Source organism: Schistocerca nitens, chromosome 7, assembly GCF_023898315.1.
Source record: "Schistocerca nitens isolate TAMUIC-IGC-003100 chromosome 7, iqSchNite1.1, whole genome shotgun sequence".
Classification (NCBI taxonomy): Eukaryota; Metazoa; Arthropoda; class Insecta; order Orthoptera; family Acrididae; genus Schistocerca; species Schistocerca nitens.
In genome coordinates this window covers 67,737,938-67,753,701 of record NC_064620.1, presented here as the reverse complement: position 1 = coordinate 67,753,701, position 15,764 = coordinate 67,737,938, and the positions used below count along the sequence as shown (strand labels likewise).

Below are 15,764 nucleotides of genomic sequence, written 5' to 3'. Positions count from 1 at the left end.
TTTGCTTTACTGTTACTTTAGTCTAAGTCTTCTCCTGTCTATTGCACTACTGCTAGTTGATTGGTTTACTGTCTATAGTGAAATGTGTACTGGATATATACTCAGCACATCACTCAACGCAGCATTTCAGATGACGTACCCTTCTTTCAATAGAATTGGTCACTTTCCTCTTTCATCTCCTTTTTCTGAAAAGCCTCCTCTGCTTCACAAAGTTGAAGATACACTCATTTTCCTGCTTCTTAGTTCACTATCATTACAAATTTAGCGACTTTTGCGAGATGCTCTAAGGTATGTGTATAATGAGAGAGATGGATTTATCATTATGTTTAGTATGTGAGTGACAACAGCCTCCACCATTTTCCTAACAATTACTTTTATTAGTACAAAAGATATAAATGCTAATATTAGTAAATATTCTCTAGCTACTAAGCATGCAATTTTATGAGAGGCAGCCAAATATGCGAGACTTTTGGAACTATTACAATATTGTCAACCCCAATACATTGCAGCTGAGGACAGATGACAAAACATTGGGATTTACAAATTTTGTGTGCTTATAGATACACTATTTCATTTTAAGGTAATTGTAATAATTGCACATTCAATGACAGTCACATACAAATGTGCTACAGACACTGAAAATGAGTTATACAATGAAAAACATATCATCATTTAACTTGTGAGCAAGCTACAAATGAAACTTTGTGAAGTTAGTAAAGGATCCTGAATATTTTGTTAAATAACTCAAGGGATTGAGTGAAATTTGATTATAATTCTATTGTAACTGTTACTTTAACTTCCAACAATGTAGGAAAAGACAGAAGACTGCTGCTTACTGTAAAGAAGACATGTCAAGTTGGAGACAGGCAAAATTAAAAGACACTCACATAAAGCTTTTGGCCACAGCCTTTGTCAGTAAAACACACACACACACACACACACACTCACACACACACACACACACACAACCACAGTCACTGTATGTCAAGGCCAGACTGGTCTGGCCTTGGCAGCCGAAGACTGAGGTTGTGTGTGTGTGTGTGTGTGTGTGTGTGTGTGTGTGTGTGTGTGTGTGTGGTTTTTCGTCTAATTCTGATGAAGACCTGTCTGGGCGTGGGCTTTGTTTGACAGACTTTTTGTTGTCCCTAAATGCGACTCAGCATTTCCACTATATGGTGAGTAGCAACTATCCTTTTCACAATATTGTCTTTACTGCATTGTTCAACACATTATCTGAAAGACCTGCTCCATGGCCATACATAAAGTGAAAACTATGTTTAACCTAGATGAAAAGTAAAAGATTTTACTGTACTGAGAAACTGCAGGGGTGTGTGACAAATACAAAGATTTTTTATGCTAGTAAACTAAAGACCAGCAACAGGCTATATTTATACAACCATAAATCAAGCATAGTATCTCTTTTATATTATTTTCTTGTATTTACTGTCATTCACCCAGTTATTTCGTTATTGGGTGACATCTATTGGATGTAAAAATGCTCAAATATGAGTGAAAACTGACATTTGATAGGCCTAATAGAGGAAAAAAACCCAAAAACCAAAATGAAGAAAGACAGCTCTGTTAAGTGGACAAACATGTCAAATATTGGACAATAACAGACAACATTTGAAGTGCACAGAAGGTAACAAAATACCATAGATGGAAAGGAAATCATAACTCCAGAATATGAAAAAAAAAAAAAAAAAACATATGATACACAATGTGAGAGGGAAGCAAATAGCAGCCAGAGATAAGAAGAAAAAGTAATGAAAGAGCAGTGAGGGGGAAAAAGGGGTGGGAAAGAGGGTGTTAGGAAGCAAGATAGGATGCAGATAGGATGTAAATGGGCAACTGGGGTAAAAGGAAATGAACACAATTGTATGAGGAAGGTTCGTACAAGATGAAAAAATAGACAAGAAAAAAGGAAAGAAAAGAGAGAGATAAAAGAAGGCAGAGGGAGTTTTGAGAAGGAGGTGTGTGCTTTGACTTTAATTCTCACTGGCACAATTATGAAACACTGGCACAGACAAAATAGGAAAAAGGATAGAAGTAATTGTTATTCCTGTTTCATTTCAAAGGATATCCTGTAAGAAAATAGTTTCTGCTACTGTTTTGCACATATTTATAGGATATGATGTCGAAATAACTTACTCAGTTCAGTGTCTCTATCAGCAGTACGTCCCATGTTATAGCTTTTTGATTCACATTTACTTTCGATTTTTTGCCCATTTTTCCAAACTTGCGAACAAACTTTTCAAAACTATTTGGCTGACCCTCATATTGTTTTTGGAAATAAATACACAGTATAACAAAAAAATCTAGCTGCTAGGTAAAAATAGTTACAGCTTGTACTGGATGCTGCACAGTGTGTGCCTGAGATGGAAACTGTGCTGGCTGCAGCCTACCAGCTGCCAGTATTTCCTGTAATTTAGCTTCCATCTGATAGTTCTGCTGCTGCTGCTGCTGCTGTTGCTGATGATGAGGGTGCTGGTGAGGTGGTGGTTGTTGAGGTTGCTGTTGTTGTGGCTGTGGCATAACATAGTCCATGGGTGATGGTGTCCGTCCTACACTATGTGCTGGACTTGCAGATGCAGACACAGCACCAACAAACATTGGTGATTGAGCACCAGCAAACATGTAAGGGGACGGTCCTGGTGTGGTCACCGTTTCTGAAATTGATGTACCTTGCATTAGATTTAGTAAATGTTATATATGAATATTATGCAGATTTTGTAGCATCATTTGACATACATGTATATTTGATGAATTCTAGTCAGAGCAACTTGTGCATAAAAGATAGTTCATTTTTAAATTTGTTTTCCATAGCAGAATCTGTCTTTCTAATATCATACAAAGAGGCCTGCAAAATATGAACTAGACCCTTTCTTCACCAAGTTTACTTCCACATACAATACACAACAATGTTATGGGAAAAAAGTTTACTGCTAGGCAGCTTCCTGACACCTTTCTAAAAATAGCCAGCTGTGCATGAAATATTCAATAGCACCTTCATTATACCTACGTAATCCATTTTTACCCTCCTAATGCCTCCTTCAATGCCAGAAATTTGTGGAAGTGGTACAACATGAGACTATACGGAGCACGCAAGAACTGCAAAGCAAATTTCAGACTATTTACTGCTAGAGTGAATAATGTTGACCAATGTTCACAAAGCAGAAGCAGAACTCAACAATGAGATGCTGACATATGTCCTGCAACATATACAGTGTGTCCTACAAAGGGGTTTACACTGTTTGAACTTTAATAACAAAAACTGAATTTTTAAATGACTTAGATGGTCATGACATTACTGATGACATTTTACTACTGAAGATGTTCAAAATGTTTATCAGCAGCAATACAGTGTCTGCAAAACAGATTGAAGTACGTGTCTTGTGATTACCAGTGGAATGGATTCACAGGCAGTAACAATAGTCTTTTTCACATTGTCCAACGTTGTTCATGGCTGTCTGGTGTAGACATTGTTCTTCGGATTTCCCCACAGAAAGGAGGCAAACAGCATTAGATCGGGAGATCAAGATGGAAACTCAAGACTTCCTCATCTGCCTATTCACCTTTCAACAAATGTTTCATCCATGAATTGTTGCAAGTCACAATGATAATCTGGTGGTGCACAATCATGCTGAAAAAACCAGTCTTCATCTCAGCACAGTTGGTGAACAGCTGGTGCAATTCATTCAGCAACATGGTAAAGAACTTTACACCTGTCACTGTTCCTTCAAAAAATAATGGCCCCACAAGTTCTCTTGTGGACATACCACACCATACTGACAACCGAGGAAGATTAACAGCTTGTTATTCCACATGGGGCTTATCTCTTGCCCAGTACACACAGTTATGGCAACTGATTGTTTCATTCAGTTTAAAGGTTACCTCATTGGACCAAAGAATGACTTCAGTCAACTGTTCATTATCACAAATCCATTTACAAATGCTGAGGTGTCTATCTGGATTGTCCTCATTCATCATCTGAAGCAACCTGGGAATGTAGGTACGGTGTCCAGACTAAGCGTCTGCAACTCTCGCTTCCCGCGAAGCAGACCGGTACAGCGGGCCCCGGACCAAGTAGGGGTCAGCCTGGCCAGTCGTCCCGGAAACAGACGCTTCCCAGAGACCACCAGGAGGCGTCCACGGCGCCGCAACAGGTCGCTACAGCCGCGGACCTCTTTCCTTCCGCTCGACACGAGACTGCAAATAGAGCCAGCCATATCCATGCGCCAAGCAGTATTTAGGCTGGTGCAGGAGCCTGGAGAAGCAGTTCACGCCGAGCGAGCCCACTGGTGTCATCGAAGCCGCCGCATCACCGTCCACCGCTGCCAGTGTACCAGAGCCATCCTCGCATGGCCTCTACTCGTCCTCGGATTCAGGTGACAGCAACGTGGACTCCGCGCCGCTCTTCACGAGACACCCAGGGCTTGGCTTGGTCAAGTTGTATGGTTACTACAGACAGTTTATGTTTGGAAGAATCTCTGATTTAGTTATTGGTAGGCTTGGAGGATCAGTCCTACCTCACGGATAATGTTTTGTAAATTTTGAAGAAAGACTTTAATTTAAATAAAAACGCTATTACTCACATTCTGAGATTTTCCTATCCGCGGACGGCGGATATATTGTAGGGTTTCCACTTTCTTTGCTTTAAAATGCAGAAATGCATTTTAATGCAAATGGTGAATATTTGATTTGCTTAGACGTGATTCACACACAGCTCGCAGTATGGTCTTCTTGGGGATCTTGTGAAAGGCCACACTGTCCATTCTTTAGATCACACACACTTCCTTCCTTTTTTCCTTCCTTCCAACTCAAATTTGTTGCATAATTTTGTTACTGTTATACATGATGATGGCGCAGTATCGGACTCCGTCCACCATCGTCTCTGCACTTCTTTCATGTTTTCATATTTTCAATAACCCTTTGCAATCCACTTTCTTTGCTTCAAGGACAAGTTTCCAGCTGTCTTATTATTTACATGTAGTTATTGGCACCATATAGTCACAACTGGATCAGGTTGCTATTAATACCTCCTAAGTTATTAAAGTTCAAACAGTGTAAAGCCGTTTGTGGTACATCCTGTGGTTTTTTGGTCAAACATGCTGCAGCAGTATATTGCTGTTCTTAAGTAGTGATAACAATCAACAAATATTTTTGGGATAAATTTACCACTTTGCAGTGGAGTGTACACGTTTCAAAACTTCCTGGAAAATTACACTGCCTGACAAGAAAAGTGAAGCACCCACAAGGTGAGGAGGAAACAAAATGAAAGTTCATGGGTTGAGAGGGTATTCCATGTTATTTTGCTACTTACAAAATCGAGTCAAATTTGCAAAAAACTTATGGTGCCATTTACCAGTATGATGTTGCATCATCTCTGATCTGGATTCATGCACTAATTTGGTTATAGAAGAGTGTATTAAAGCTACTATATCTTCTCCTGAGGAAAACTGGCCCACATCTGTCCTTAATATCCTGGATACTGGCACTGAGATGGAGTTGATTTCTGAGCTGGCCCAACAATTTCTACTGAAGACAGATTTGTAGTCTTGTAATGGCCACACAAGTGTCTCGGCATCACGCAGACAGTATACAGAGATATGATGAAAAATGGCACAACAATACTGTCACACAAGAGAGAACACGAGCACACAGGCTGTCCGTGATGTACCGTTGCCATCAGAGTTCCCTCCATCACTACCAGCTGCAACCTGACATTATACCCAATCGCCCCCCCCCCCCCCCAAGACACCACAAGTGACACTGCTTTCCCTATCCCAAACATTGGAAGGAGGGGACATTTTCCCACGTTGACACAATACTCGCTGACGATGGTTGTCTGGTGCAGTGCAGAACCGTGATAGTTCACTGAACACAACGTGACACCATTCATCAGCAGTCCATGCTTCCTGGTCACAGCACCACTCTAAACGTAGGCACTTCTGTTTTGACGTTGACACTAGCTAACACACGGGATGGCAGTTCCTTAGTCCAGCTGCTGCTAGTCTCCAACCAATGGTGTGGAATAACACAGAATGTTGCAGGAAGTCTGTTACATGTACGTGGATGGCAGGTGCTGATGTGAAAAGCTTATAATGTTCTAAGTGCACAATACTGCAATGCTCCTATTTGGTGGTCAGAATGTGTCAACCAGAACCTTGGAGACAAGTATGCCTGTCCCCACATTCCCATTATGCCTGTCCCCACATTCCCATTAAGTCCAAAACTAGGCCACTGCCACATCAGAATGCCTCATAAATCTGGATACTGCACACTTCGACCAGCCGGCCACATGGCGATCCACAAAGAGGCCACTTCCAAACACTGTCAGGTGCTGATAACACTGTTTCACACAAGTATGCAGCATCTTCATGTCCTTCACAGTGATCATTCAACATCTCACTATTCACAGGCTTGGTAACAACACTGAACTCAAACAATGCTAATGCACTCTGATGGCCATTCTACCTGTTGCACAGAATTGTACCTCTAATCATTTACATACCCAATGATGTGTAAGTGTAAGAAGTTACACTGACACTGGACCAGGTTTTGTGGGTGTTTCACTTTTTTTGTCAGGCAGTGTAAACCTATGAACTGGCCTGAGACTTGAAGCTGTAACATTTCCTTGTGTGGTGAATGCACTTGGCAACTGAGCCCTTACAGCACAAGACCAGATCTCACACTTTTACTTCTGCCAGCACTTAATCTCCCCTACCTTACAAACTTCTTAGAAGCACTTGACATATCAATTTAAGATCTACTACATTTTCATGTAAGGACTGACATTATTTATGATCTTAGCCACAATGAAACATGTAGAGACCAGATAATTATACTGTGTAAAACAGTATTTCCCAATCTTCAGCAAACTGGAAGCTAACACAAAGCAAAATGACGTGCTGTGATTGTTGTATTCAAACTTTGTCAATTACTTGAAGTAAATTGTTGCTAGAGGCCAAGTGCATCCATGACAACAGTCTTATTCTTTCATGAAGTGTTACGGTAACGCTGAAATAAAATGTAAATGGTAGAGTTATTGAATCATTTTAGGAGACCTCATTTATTCCATTTACAAAGTGTCTCTAAGACAGTTTGAGGATCATAAGGATGAAATAACTTATCATCACATGTCCTCATATTTTTCTTTATCGTATTATCGTATCACTTTGTTATGTACTGGAAGAACTGTTGCCAGTCATCCTCTTGCATTATCTGCTAAGAAAAGAAAAAACTCCTTTGCAATGAATTATAAAATAGCACTTATCAGAATTTATGTACGTGGATCCCAGGATGATTTAAACTGTTCTGGATGCCGAAGATGGGCATACATCGTATCAGTTGGGTGTTGGTGATCATTTTTCCAACCCACATTTCATAAACATGTAGTCATGTAGCACCATTTTGTCACAACACGTGTGTTTTGGGATGGTATTAGGTACTTACCAGAGGATTTCAGTTCTGGTAAACTAAGACCAGCCTCACTATGAAGAGTTACATTTTTTAACAAATAAAATAAAAAAAGTGGTACAAATGGCCAGTTTCAAAATTGATCACCTCTGTAGCCAGATCATTATGCAGTGTAATAATAGAAATAAAATATGAAAAACAGGGGCAGTGCAGAAACTTGATGCAAGCACAGAAGGGCTTCTTAAAACAAACAAGGCATTAATAAGTGAAATGAAGCACAATGCACTTAACAAACATTTATGGTTCTTATTTTTTGTTGTGGTGAGAATAAAAAAAATTGATAAAAGATCATCCAGCTGTTGAGTGCAAACACACCTACTGGTTCCCTCTTGATAGTTGGATGATGCAATACCGGCATTTGCATCTGGAGCTGGGGTGAAGGTTTCTGCTCAAGTCCTTGGGCAGTCGTTTGGATTGGTAATTGATGCACTGAGGACCCATACATTGCACTGCCAAATTGCTGGAGCACTGTAATAGTGTACCGCAAATTGCTCAAATCACAGTGGATATCATAACAAGTTCATGGAAAACACAAAGATATTAAAACCAGATTTTAAAAATTAGGTATGTTTGTAAAATATATATTACACTTATAAATATACAAATATTAGTGTTGTAGAGTTTTGCTTCTGCGTTTCCTTTAAAAATTTTGTCTTCACTCAATGAGTAAACAACTGTGTACATCATTTACTTTCATGAAGTCATATTACAAACTATGAACAGTCTTGAGATAGACTGGATCGAGCTGAACTTGGAGATCTGCACTGTATAAATGTTTATCCCTAAATATTTTGCTGGGAACTAATAGGAGCGACTTTGACTAGCCACTTTTGTGTATTAAGACAATTCAATTGCAGTCCTAAGTTCAAAACCTAGTGGCACTACACAAGATTGGTTGGTGGATTTGAAGGCGGGGACAAAACGGCGAGTTCATCAGTCCCATCGAATTAGGGAAGGATTGGGAAGGAAATTGGCTGTGCCCTTTCAAATGAACTATCCCAGCATTTGCCTGAAGCTATTTAGGGAAATCACAGAAAACTTAAATCATGATGGCCAGACACGGGTTTGAACCATTGTCCTCCAGAATGCGAGTCCAGTATGCCTCCCTTGGTGGCACTACACAAGAACATATTTCATTTTGTGCAAATACTAGTAGAAAAGAAGTGACTGAAAAAGAAGTTGTTAATCCTCACAGTGCAGAAGTTCAAAATCATTTTTTCGAACTGTAGGTTAAGAAAAATATCGATGAAGTAAGTAATGAATGTCCGCCTCCATAACTGAGTGGTCAGTTTGGTGGAGTGCCATGCAGAGGACCCGTGTTCGATTCCCAGTACTGCCAGGGATTTTTTCTTGATGGAAGGACTGGTACGGTGTACACTCAGCCTTGTGAAGCCAACAAAGGAGCTACTCGACCAATCAGTATTGGTTACAGGGTCAAGAAACCCAACAATGACCACGAGACCAGTATGATGACCACATGTTCCTAAATTTGAACTATCTGCAGTGAACATTTTTAAGTCTGTGGAGTTCAACAACAGTCAATAATGATTGAACATCTGTTACAACATTGTTCTCTTGGCCTGAATAGAAGTAACTACAGAATATGTATTAAATTTGTAGCTACTGAACATGTGCTTATACTGATACAACAATTGCAAGCACTTTGATGCACAGAAATAGTAAATGCACGTTAAGACAATTATCAATGTCATGTTAATTACACAAAGAAGTAACATTATGTCTGTTATGTGCTAGACTGGGGTACAATGCCGGCTCAGGCATAGGACTTTCCCATCTCCTCACTTTTTTCGTCTCTGACCATGTTTGTTAAGGGGAGTTGGAATGCCGGAAAATGGAAAAAATTCACATTTTCAGTTTTTAACCTTATAACTTAATTTGAAATTTTCTGCTTAAAATGGTGCAAAATTTGTTAAGAAATTCCAATTGGAAGTATTTTTATTTAATTTTTCAAAATTACATGTGCGCCCAGCAAAGTTACCCATCTTGTGATTTGTACACATTTAAATCTTCGCATTTCCGAAAACATTACATATAGAAGGCTGTGGATTTCACTCTTCAGTTGTAGAATCTTTGATCCTTCCATAGGTACCATTGTTTTTACGACTAGCTGTGTTTATTGTTCAGTTTTTGATCTGTGAGTGTTTGTTTTGAGCCTCGAGTTTAGTTTGTCGCTCATTTGGAGTTTGTTATCTGTCTTGTTTTGACTTTCAGTGGTGAGTGCGTAGTTTCTACGATGCCTAGGAGTGCATCATTATTTAAAAAGCGAAAGTTTCGCGGTAATAGATTTACAAATAACGTTTGTTCAAGTGATTCTGCTTCAGCACCTGTTGATGCTGGTGAAAGTTCTGACGTTTGTACAGCTGAGATGTGTGAAGGAGACACGCCCACCAGTGCATCAAAAAAGAAGTTATCAAACTGTGCAAGTGAAATTACAGATGAAGCTTCTAATGAACAATATGTTTTAGTCGACTTTCCTGTTTTTACTGAGTTTATGAAGAAATGTTTGTGTTGTAATCTTTGTGGAGGTTCTTTTGATATGAACATAACAAAATCTATAGGACTTTCCTGCAAAATTGCTATAGTTTGTGCCAGTTGTGAAAATGAGACCTGTTTTTGGAGCTCTAAAACATGCAGTAGCAATTTGTTTGAGAGTAATATCAGGCTAATGTATGCAATGAGAGCAATTGGTAAAGGACATACTGCTGCTCAAACATTTTGTGCCATAATGAATCTTCCACCTCCACCTGCTAAAATTGACAATTACACTGAAGTGATAGGAGATGCTGTTCAGTCTGTAGCAGATTTATCAATGAAAGCTGCTGCCAGTGAAGCAAAATATATAAATGAAGGAAACCCAGATATCCCTGTTGCTTTTGATGGAACCTGGCAGAAAAGGGGTCACACATCCAAAAATGCTGTTGCTACTGTTACTAGTGTGGACAGCGGTAAAGTTTTGGACTATGAAGTGCTCACTAAACATTGTTACCATTGTGCATCTGGTAAGATAGAAGCAGCTCACATATGTAGCAAGAATTATGAAGGTACGAGTGGAGGCATGGAGGCTGCCGCTGCTGTGAAAATGTTTAGCAGATCAGAAAAAGAACGGGGAGTATTTTACACAAAATTCCTTGGAGATGGGGACTCCAAGGCATACAAAAGTGTTACAGAATCCATGCCATATGTCAATAAGACAATAACTAAACTAGAATGTGTCGGTCATGTTCAGAAACGAATGGGCACTCGTCTAAGGAAACTGAAACAGAATCTGAAGGACAAAATTTTGTCAGATGGTAAAACCATTAGAGGTCGCCTGTCAGATAAAATTATAAATGAATTACAACAATACTATGGTATGGCAATAAGAAATAATGCAAATAATTTGCAGGAAATGAGACAAGCTGTATGGGCCACATATTTACATCGATCATCAACTGATGATAATCCTCAACATTTTGCTTGTCCAGATGGTCCTCAGTCATGGTGCAATTATAGAAAATCTCAAGCTACTGGGGATCCTTATCACCATAAAAATTATATTCCATTGGCTGTTATGGAAGTAATTAAACCAATATATAGAGACTTGGGGCATCCTGATCTTCTGCGAAAATGTCTTCATGGTTGTACCCAGAATCAAAACGAGTCGTTCAACAACCTCATTTGGACTCGTGTACCTAAGAATGTATTTGTTGGGATAAAAACATTGAAATGGGGAGTCAGTGATGCTGTTATTTCATTCAATGATGGTCATATGGGTAGGCTAAAGGTCATGGCAAGGCTCGGCATTGCTCCTGGTATCAACACCATCAGAGGTCTTCAGCTTCTGGACAGCGTGCGAGTAAGGAAGGCTCAGTATGCAGCTGAATTTAATACAAAAAAAGCAAGGGCAGCAAGGAGAAGAAAGCTTCTAGGTGAAGAAGAAGAACTAGAAGATGACCCTGATTACTCTGCTGGACACTTTTGATAATAGAATAAAAGGTATTTGTGAATTTTCATAATAAATTACTTTAATCGCATTTTCTGGCATTTGACATTTTTAGTGTTACATGTACCTTTATCTCATAAACCACTCAACCAACAACATTCAAATTTTCAGAAATGCTGCAAAACAGTTCAAAGAGGCCACTGAACTAGAATCATGACAAGAACTGGCTTATTCTCTGAACTAGGGAAGTTTATGTTATACTTTTTCCAATAAAAAATGGCTTAATGGTAAAAAATTCATAAATACTATACCAACAAAAAGAAAACATTGGTTCTAGTTCAGTGGGCTCACAATATATGCTGAAAACCTCTGCCAGAATTTCAAAGTTCTGAAGATAATAGTTCCAAAGAAAAAGGTACACAAAGTTAGCAAATTTAACATTGGCGAGATAGGGCATTCCAACTCCCCTTAATAACCAAAATGCCTAGTTGCACACGCATTCGAATTACAGCATGAACTATTAACATTCTCATACAGCTCAAAGGGTAAGCCTATTAAAAGACTGAGGAAAACATGTTGTTGTTGTTTTCATTACAAATACTGGTTTGATGCAGATATCTGCACCAGTCTATCCTGTAAAACCCTCTTCATCTCCAAATAATTACTGTAACTTACATTCTTTTGAACCTGCTTACTCTTTACTGTATTCACCCCTCAGTCTCCCTTTACAATTTTACCTCCCCCCCCCCCCCCCGCCCCCAACACTTCCCTCCAATACAAAATTGGCAATTCCTTGACATCTCAGAATGTGTCCTGTCAAAGATCCCTTCTTTTAGTCAAGTTGTGTCTTACAAGGGTATTCTAATTAAAAAAGGAATATGCTCACTAAATCACTGTGTTGGTCAAACCAATCTTCAGATTTGAGAACAGTTTTTTTGTAGTGACATTCTTGAATAAATTCCCCGTCAGATTTGTCAGTCCCGAGCTTCCAAAAGCCTCCTCCTCCATCATCATCATCATCATCATCATCATCATGAGTAATTTCAGTAGGGTGTCAGGTGCTTTAGTTGGCTGAATTATGTCATGGAAACATCATAGAGTCACGGGACTTCCAAGGGTGACAATGGGTACACCTTTAGTGGTGCATGGGTATGGACTCTTCAGGCTGTCAGCCAAACCAGCTACCATCTAATGAGATCAGCATCACTACCAACATTCTTCAGTAACTTTCATAGACACTATCCCTGGTAGCATATGGAAGTTTCCTGACTATGTAATGTATCCAGGACATAATTTGGCCAACTGAAGCACCTAACAGCCTACAGAAATATCTCCTAACGACAATTGACAAAGTTGTTGAAAGCTCAAGACTGACAAATCTGGCGTGGCAACAACTGCATGAAGCATTTCAACCTTCAGGTTGATATATATTTGCGGATGGATGTGTGCGTGTGTGTGTGAGGTAAGTCTTTCCGCTCCCGGGATTGGAATGACTCCTTATCCTCTCCCTTAAAACCCACATCCTTTCGTCTTTCCCTCTCCTTCCCTCTTTCCTGACGAAGCTTGAAATATGTGTGTGTGTTTGTGTTTGTTATTGTTTCTATCAACGTACCAACACTTTCGTTTGGTAAGTTACAGAATCTTTGTTTTTAGATATATTTTTCCCACGTGGAATGTTTCCCTCTATTATATATATATATATATATATATATATATATATATATATATATATATATATATATATATATATATATATAAAAACAAAGATGATGTGACTTACCAAATGAAAGTGCTGGCAGGTCGACAGACACACAAACGAACACAAACATACACACAAAATTCAAGCTTTCGCAACAAACTGTTGCCTCATCAGAAAAGAGGGAAGGAGAGGGAAAGACGAAAGGATGTGGGTTTTAAGGGAGAGGGTAAGGAGTCATTCCAATCCCGGGAGCGGAAAGACTTACCTTATGGGGAAAAAAGGACAGGTATACACTCGCGCACACACACACACATGTCCATCCACACATATACAGACACAAGCAGACATATTTAAAGTTTGGGCAGAGATGTCAGTCGAGGCGGAAGTGAAGAGGCAAAGATGATGTTGAATGACAGGTGAGGTATGAGTGGCTGCAGCTTGAAATTAGCGGAGATTGAGGCCTGGTGGGTAACGGGAAGAGAGGATATATTGAAGAGCAAGTTCCCATCTCCGGAGTTCGGATAGGTTGGTGTTGGTGGGAAGTATCCAGATAACCCGGACGGTGTAACACTGTGCCAAGATGTGCTGGCCGTGCACCAAGGCATGTTTAGCCACAGGGTGATCCTCATTACCAACAAACACTGTCTGCCTGTGTCCATTCATGCGAATGGACAGTTTGTTGCTGGTCATTCCCACATAGAATGCATCACAGTGTAGGCAGGTCAGTTGGTAGATCACGTGGGTGCTTTCACGTGGGTCGCTTAGAGGAAGCCTTCTTGGTTACCCAGGCCTGCCAACCCAAAGTTTGGTACAGATTTATTGATGACATCTTCATGATCTGGACTCACAGTGAAGAAGAACTCCAGAATTTCCTCTCCAACCTCAACTCCTTTGGTTCCATCAGATTCACCTGGTCCTACTCCAAATCCCATGCCACTTTCCTTGATGTTGACCTCCACCTGTCCAATGGCCAGCTTCACACGTCCGTCCACATCAAACCCACCAACAAGCAACAGTACCTCCATTACGACAGCTGCCACCCATTCCACATCAAACGGTCCCTTCCCTACAGCCTAGGTCTTCGTGGCAAACGAATCTGCTCCAGTCCGGAATCCCTGAAGCATTACACCAACAACCTGACAACAGCTTTCGCATCCCGCAACTACCCTCCCGACCTGGTACAGAAGCAAATAACCAGAGCCACTTCCTCACCCTCTCAAACCCAGAACCTCCCACAGAAGAACCACAAAAGTGCCCCACTTGTGACAGGATACTTTCCGGGACTGGATCAGATTCTGAATGTGGCTCTCCAGCAGGGATACGACTTCCTCAAATCCAAGAGTGTCTTTCCGCCGTCCACCTAACCTTCGTAACCTCTCAGTTCATCCCTATGAAATCCCCAAACCACCTTCCCTACCCTCTGGCTCCTACCCTTGTAACTGCCCCCGGTGTAAAACCTGTCCCATGCACCCTCCCACCACCACCTACTCCAGTCCTGTAACCCGGAGGGTGTACACGATCAAAGGCAGAGCCACGTGTGAAAGCACCCATGTGATCTACCAACTGACCTGCCTACACTGTGATGCATTCTATGTGGGAATGACCAGCAACAAACTGTCCATTCGCATGAATGGACACAGGCAGACAGTGTTTGTTGGTAATGAGGATCACCCTGTGGCTAAACATGCCTTGGTGCACGGCCAGCACATCTTGGCACAGTGTTACACCGTCCGGGTTATCTGGATACTTCCCACCAACACCAACCTATCCGAACTCCGGAGATGGGAACTTGCTCTTCAATATATCCTCTCTTCCCGTTACCCACCAGGCCTCAATCTCCGCTAATTTCAAGCTGCAGCCACTCATACCTCACCTGTCATTCAACATCATCTTTGCCTCTTCACTTCCGCCTCGACTGACATCTCTGCCCAAACTTTAAATATGTCTGCTTGTGTCTGTATATGTGTGGATGGATATGTGTGTGTGCGCGCGAGTGTATACCTGTCCTTTTTTCCCCCTAAGGTAAGTCTTTCTGCTCCCGGGATTGGAATGACTCCTTACCCTCTCCCTTAAAACCCACATCCTTTCGTCTTTCCCTCTCATTCCCTCTTTCCTGATGAGGCAACAGTTTGTTGCGAAAGCTTGAATTTTGTGTGTATGTTTGTGTTCGTTTGTGTGTCTGTCGACCTGCCAGCACTTTCATTTGGTAAGTCACATCATCTTTGTTTTTAGATATATTTTTCCTATGTGGAATGTTTCCCTCTATTATATATATATATATATAAAGAAAGAAAGTGATGAGACTTACCAAACAAAAGCGCTGGCAGGTCGATAGACACACAAACAAACACAAACATACACACAAAATTCTAGCTTTCGCAACAAACGGTTGCTTCGTCAGGAAAGAGGGAAGGAGAGGGAAAGATGAAAGGAAGTGGGTTTTAAGGGAGAGGGTAAGGAGTCATTCCAATCCCGGGAGCGGAAAGACTTACCTTAGGGGGAAAAAAGGACGGGTATACACTCGCACACACACACATATCCATCCGCATATACACAGACACCTAACAGCCTACAGAAATATCTCCTAACGACAATTGACAAAGTTGTTGAAAGCTCAAGACTGACAAATCTGGCGTGGCAACA

At 40.6% G+C, this 15,764-nt stretch overlaps 1 protein-coding gene across 5 annotated transcripts in view; it reads right to left on the bottom strand.

The window, feature by feature from the left end:
• LOC126195444 (embryonic polarity protein dorsal-like) overlaps window positions 1-15,764 on the bottom strand; it is a 102,490-nt gene that overhangs the window by 32,954 nt on the left and 53,772 nt on the right. For 4 of the 5 annotated variants that reach the window (XM_049934066.1, XM_049934068.1, XM_049934069.1 and 1 more), the window contains 2 exons: window positions 7,795-7,947; window positions 2,344-2,669 (listed from right to left, as the gene is read on the bottom strand). In XM_049934066.1, the coding sequence (XP_049790023.1) occupies window positions 2,344-2,669; window positions 7,795-7,947 (479 nt within the window). The remainder of the gene's footprint in view (window positions 1-2,343; window positions 2,670-7,794; window positions 7,948-15,764) is intronic. The other variant, XM_049934067.1, reaches the window with a different exon arrangement.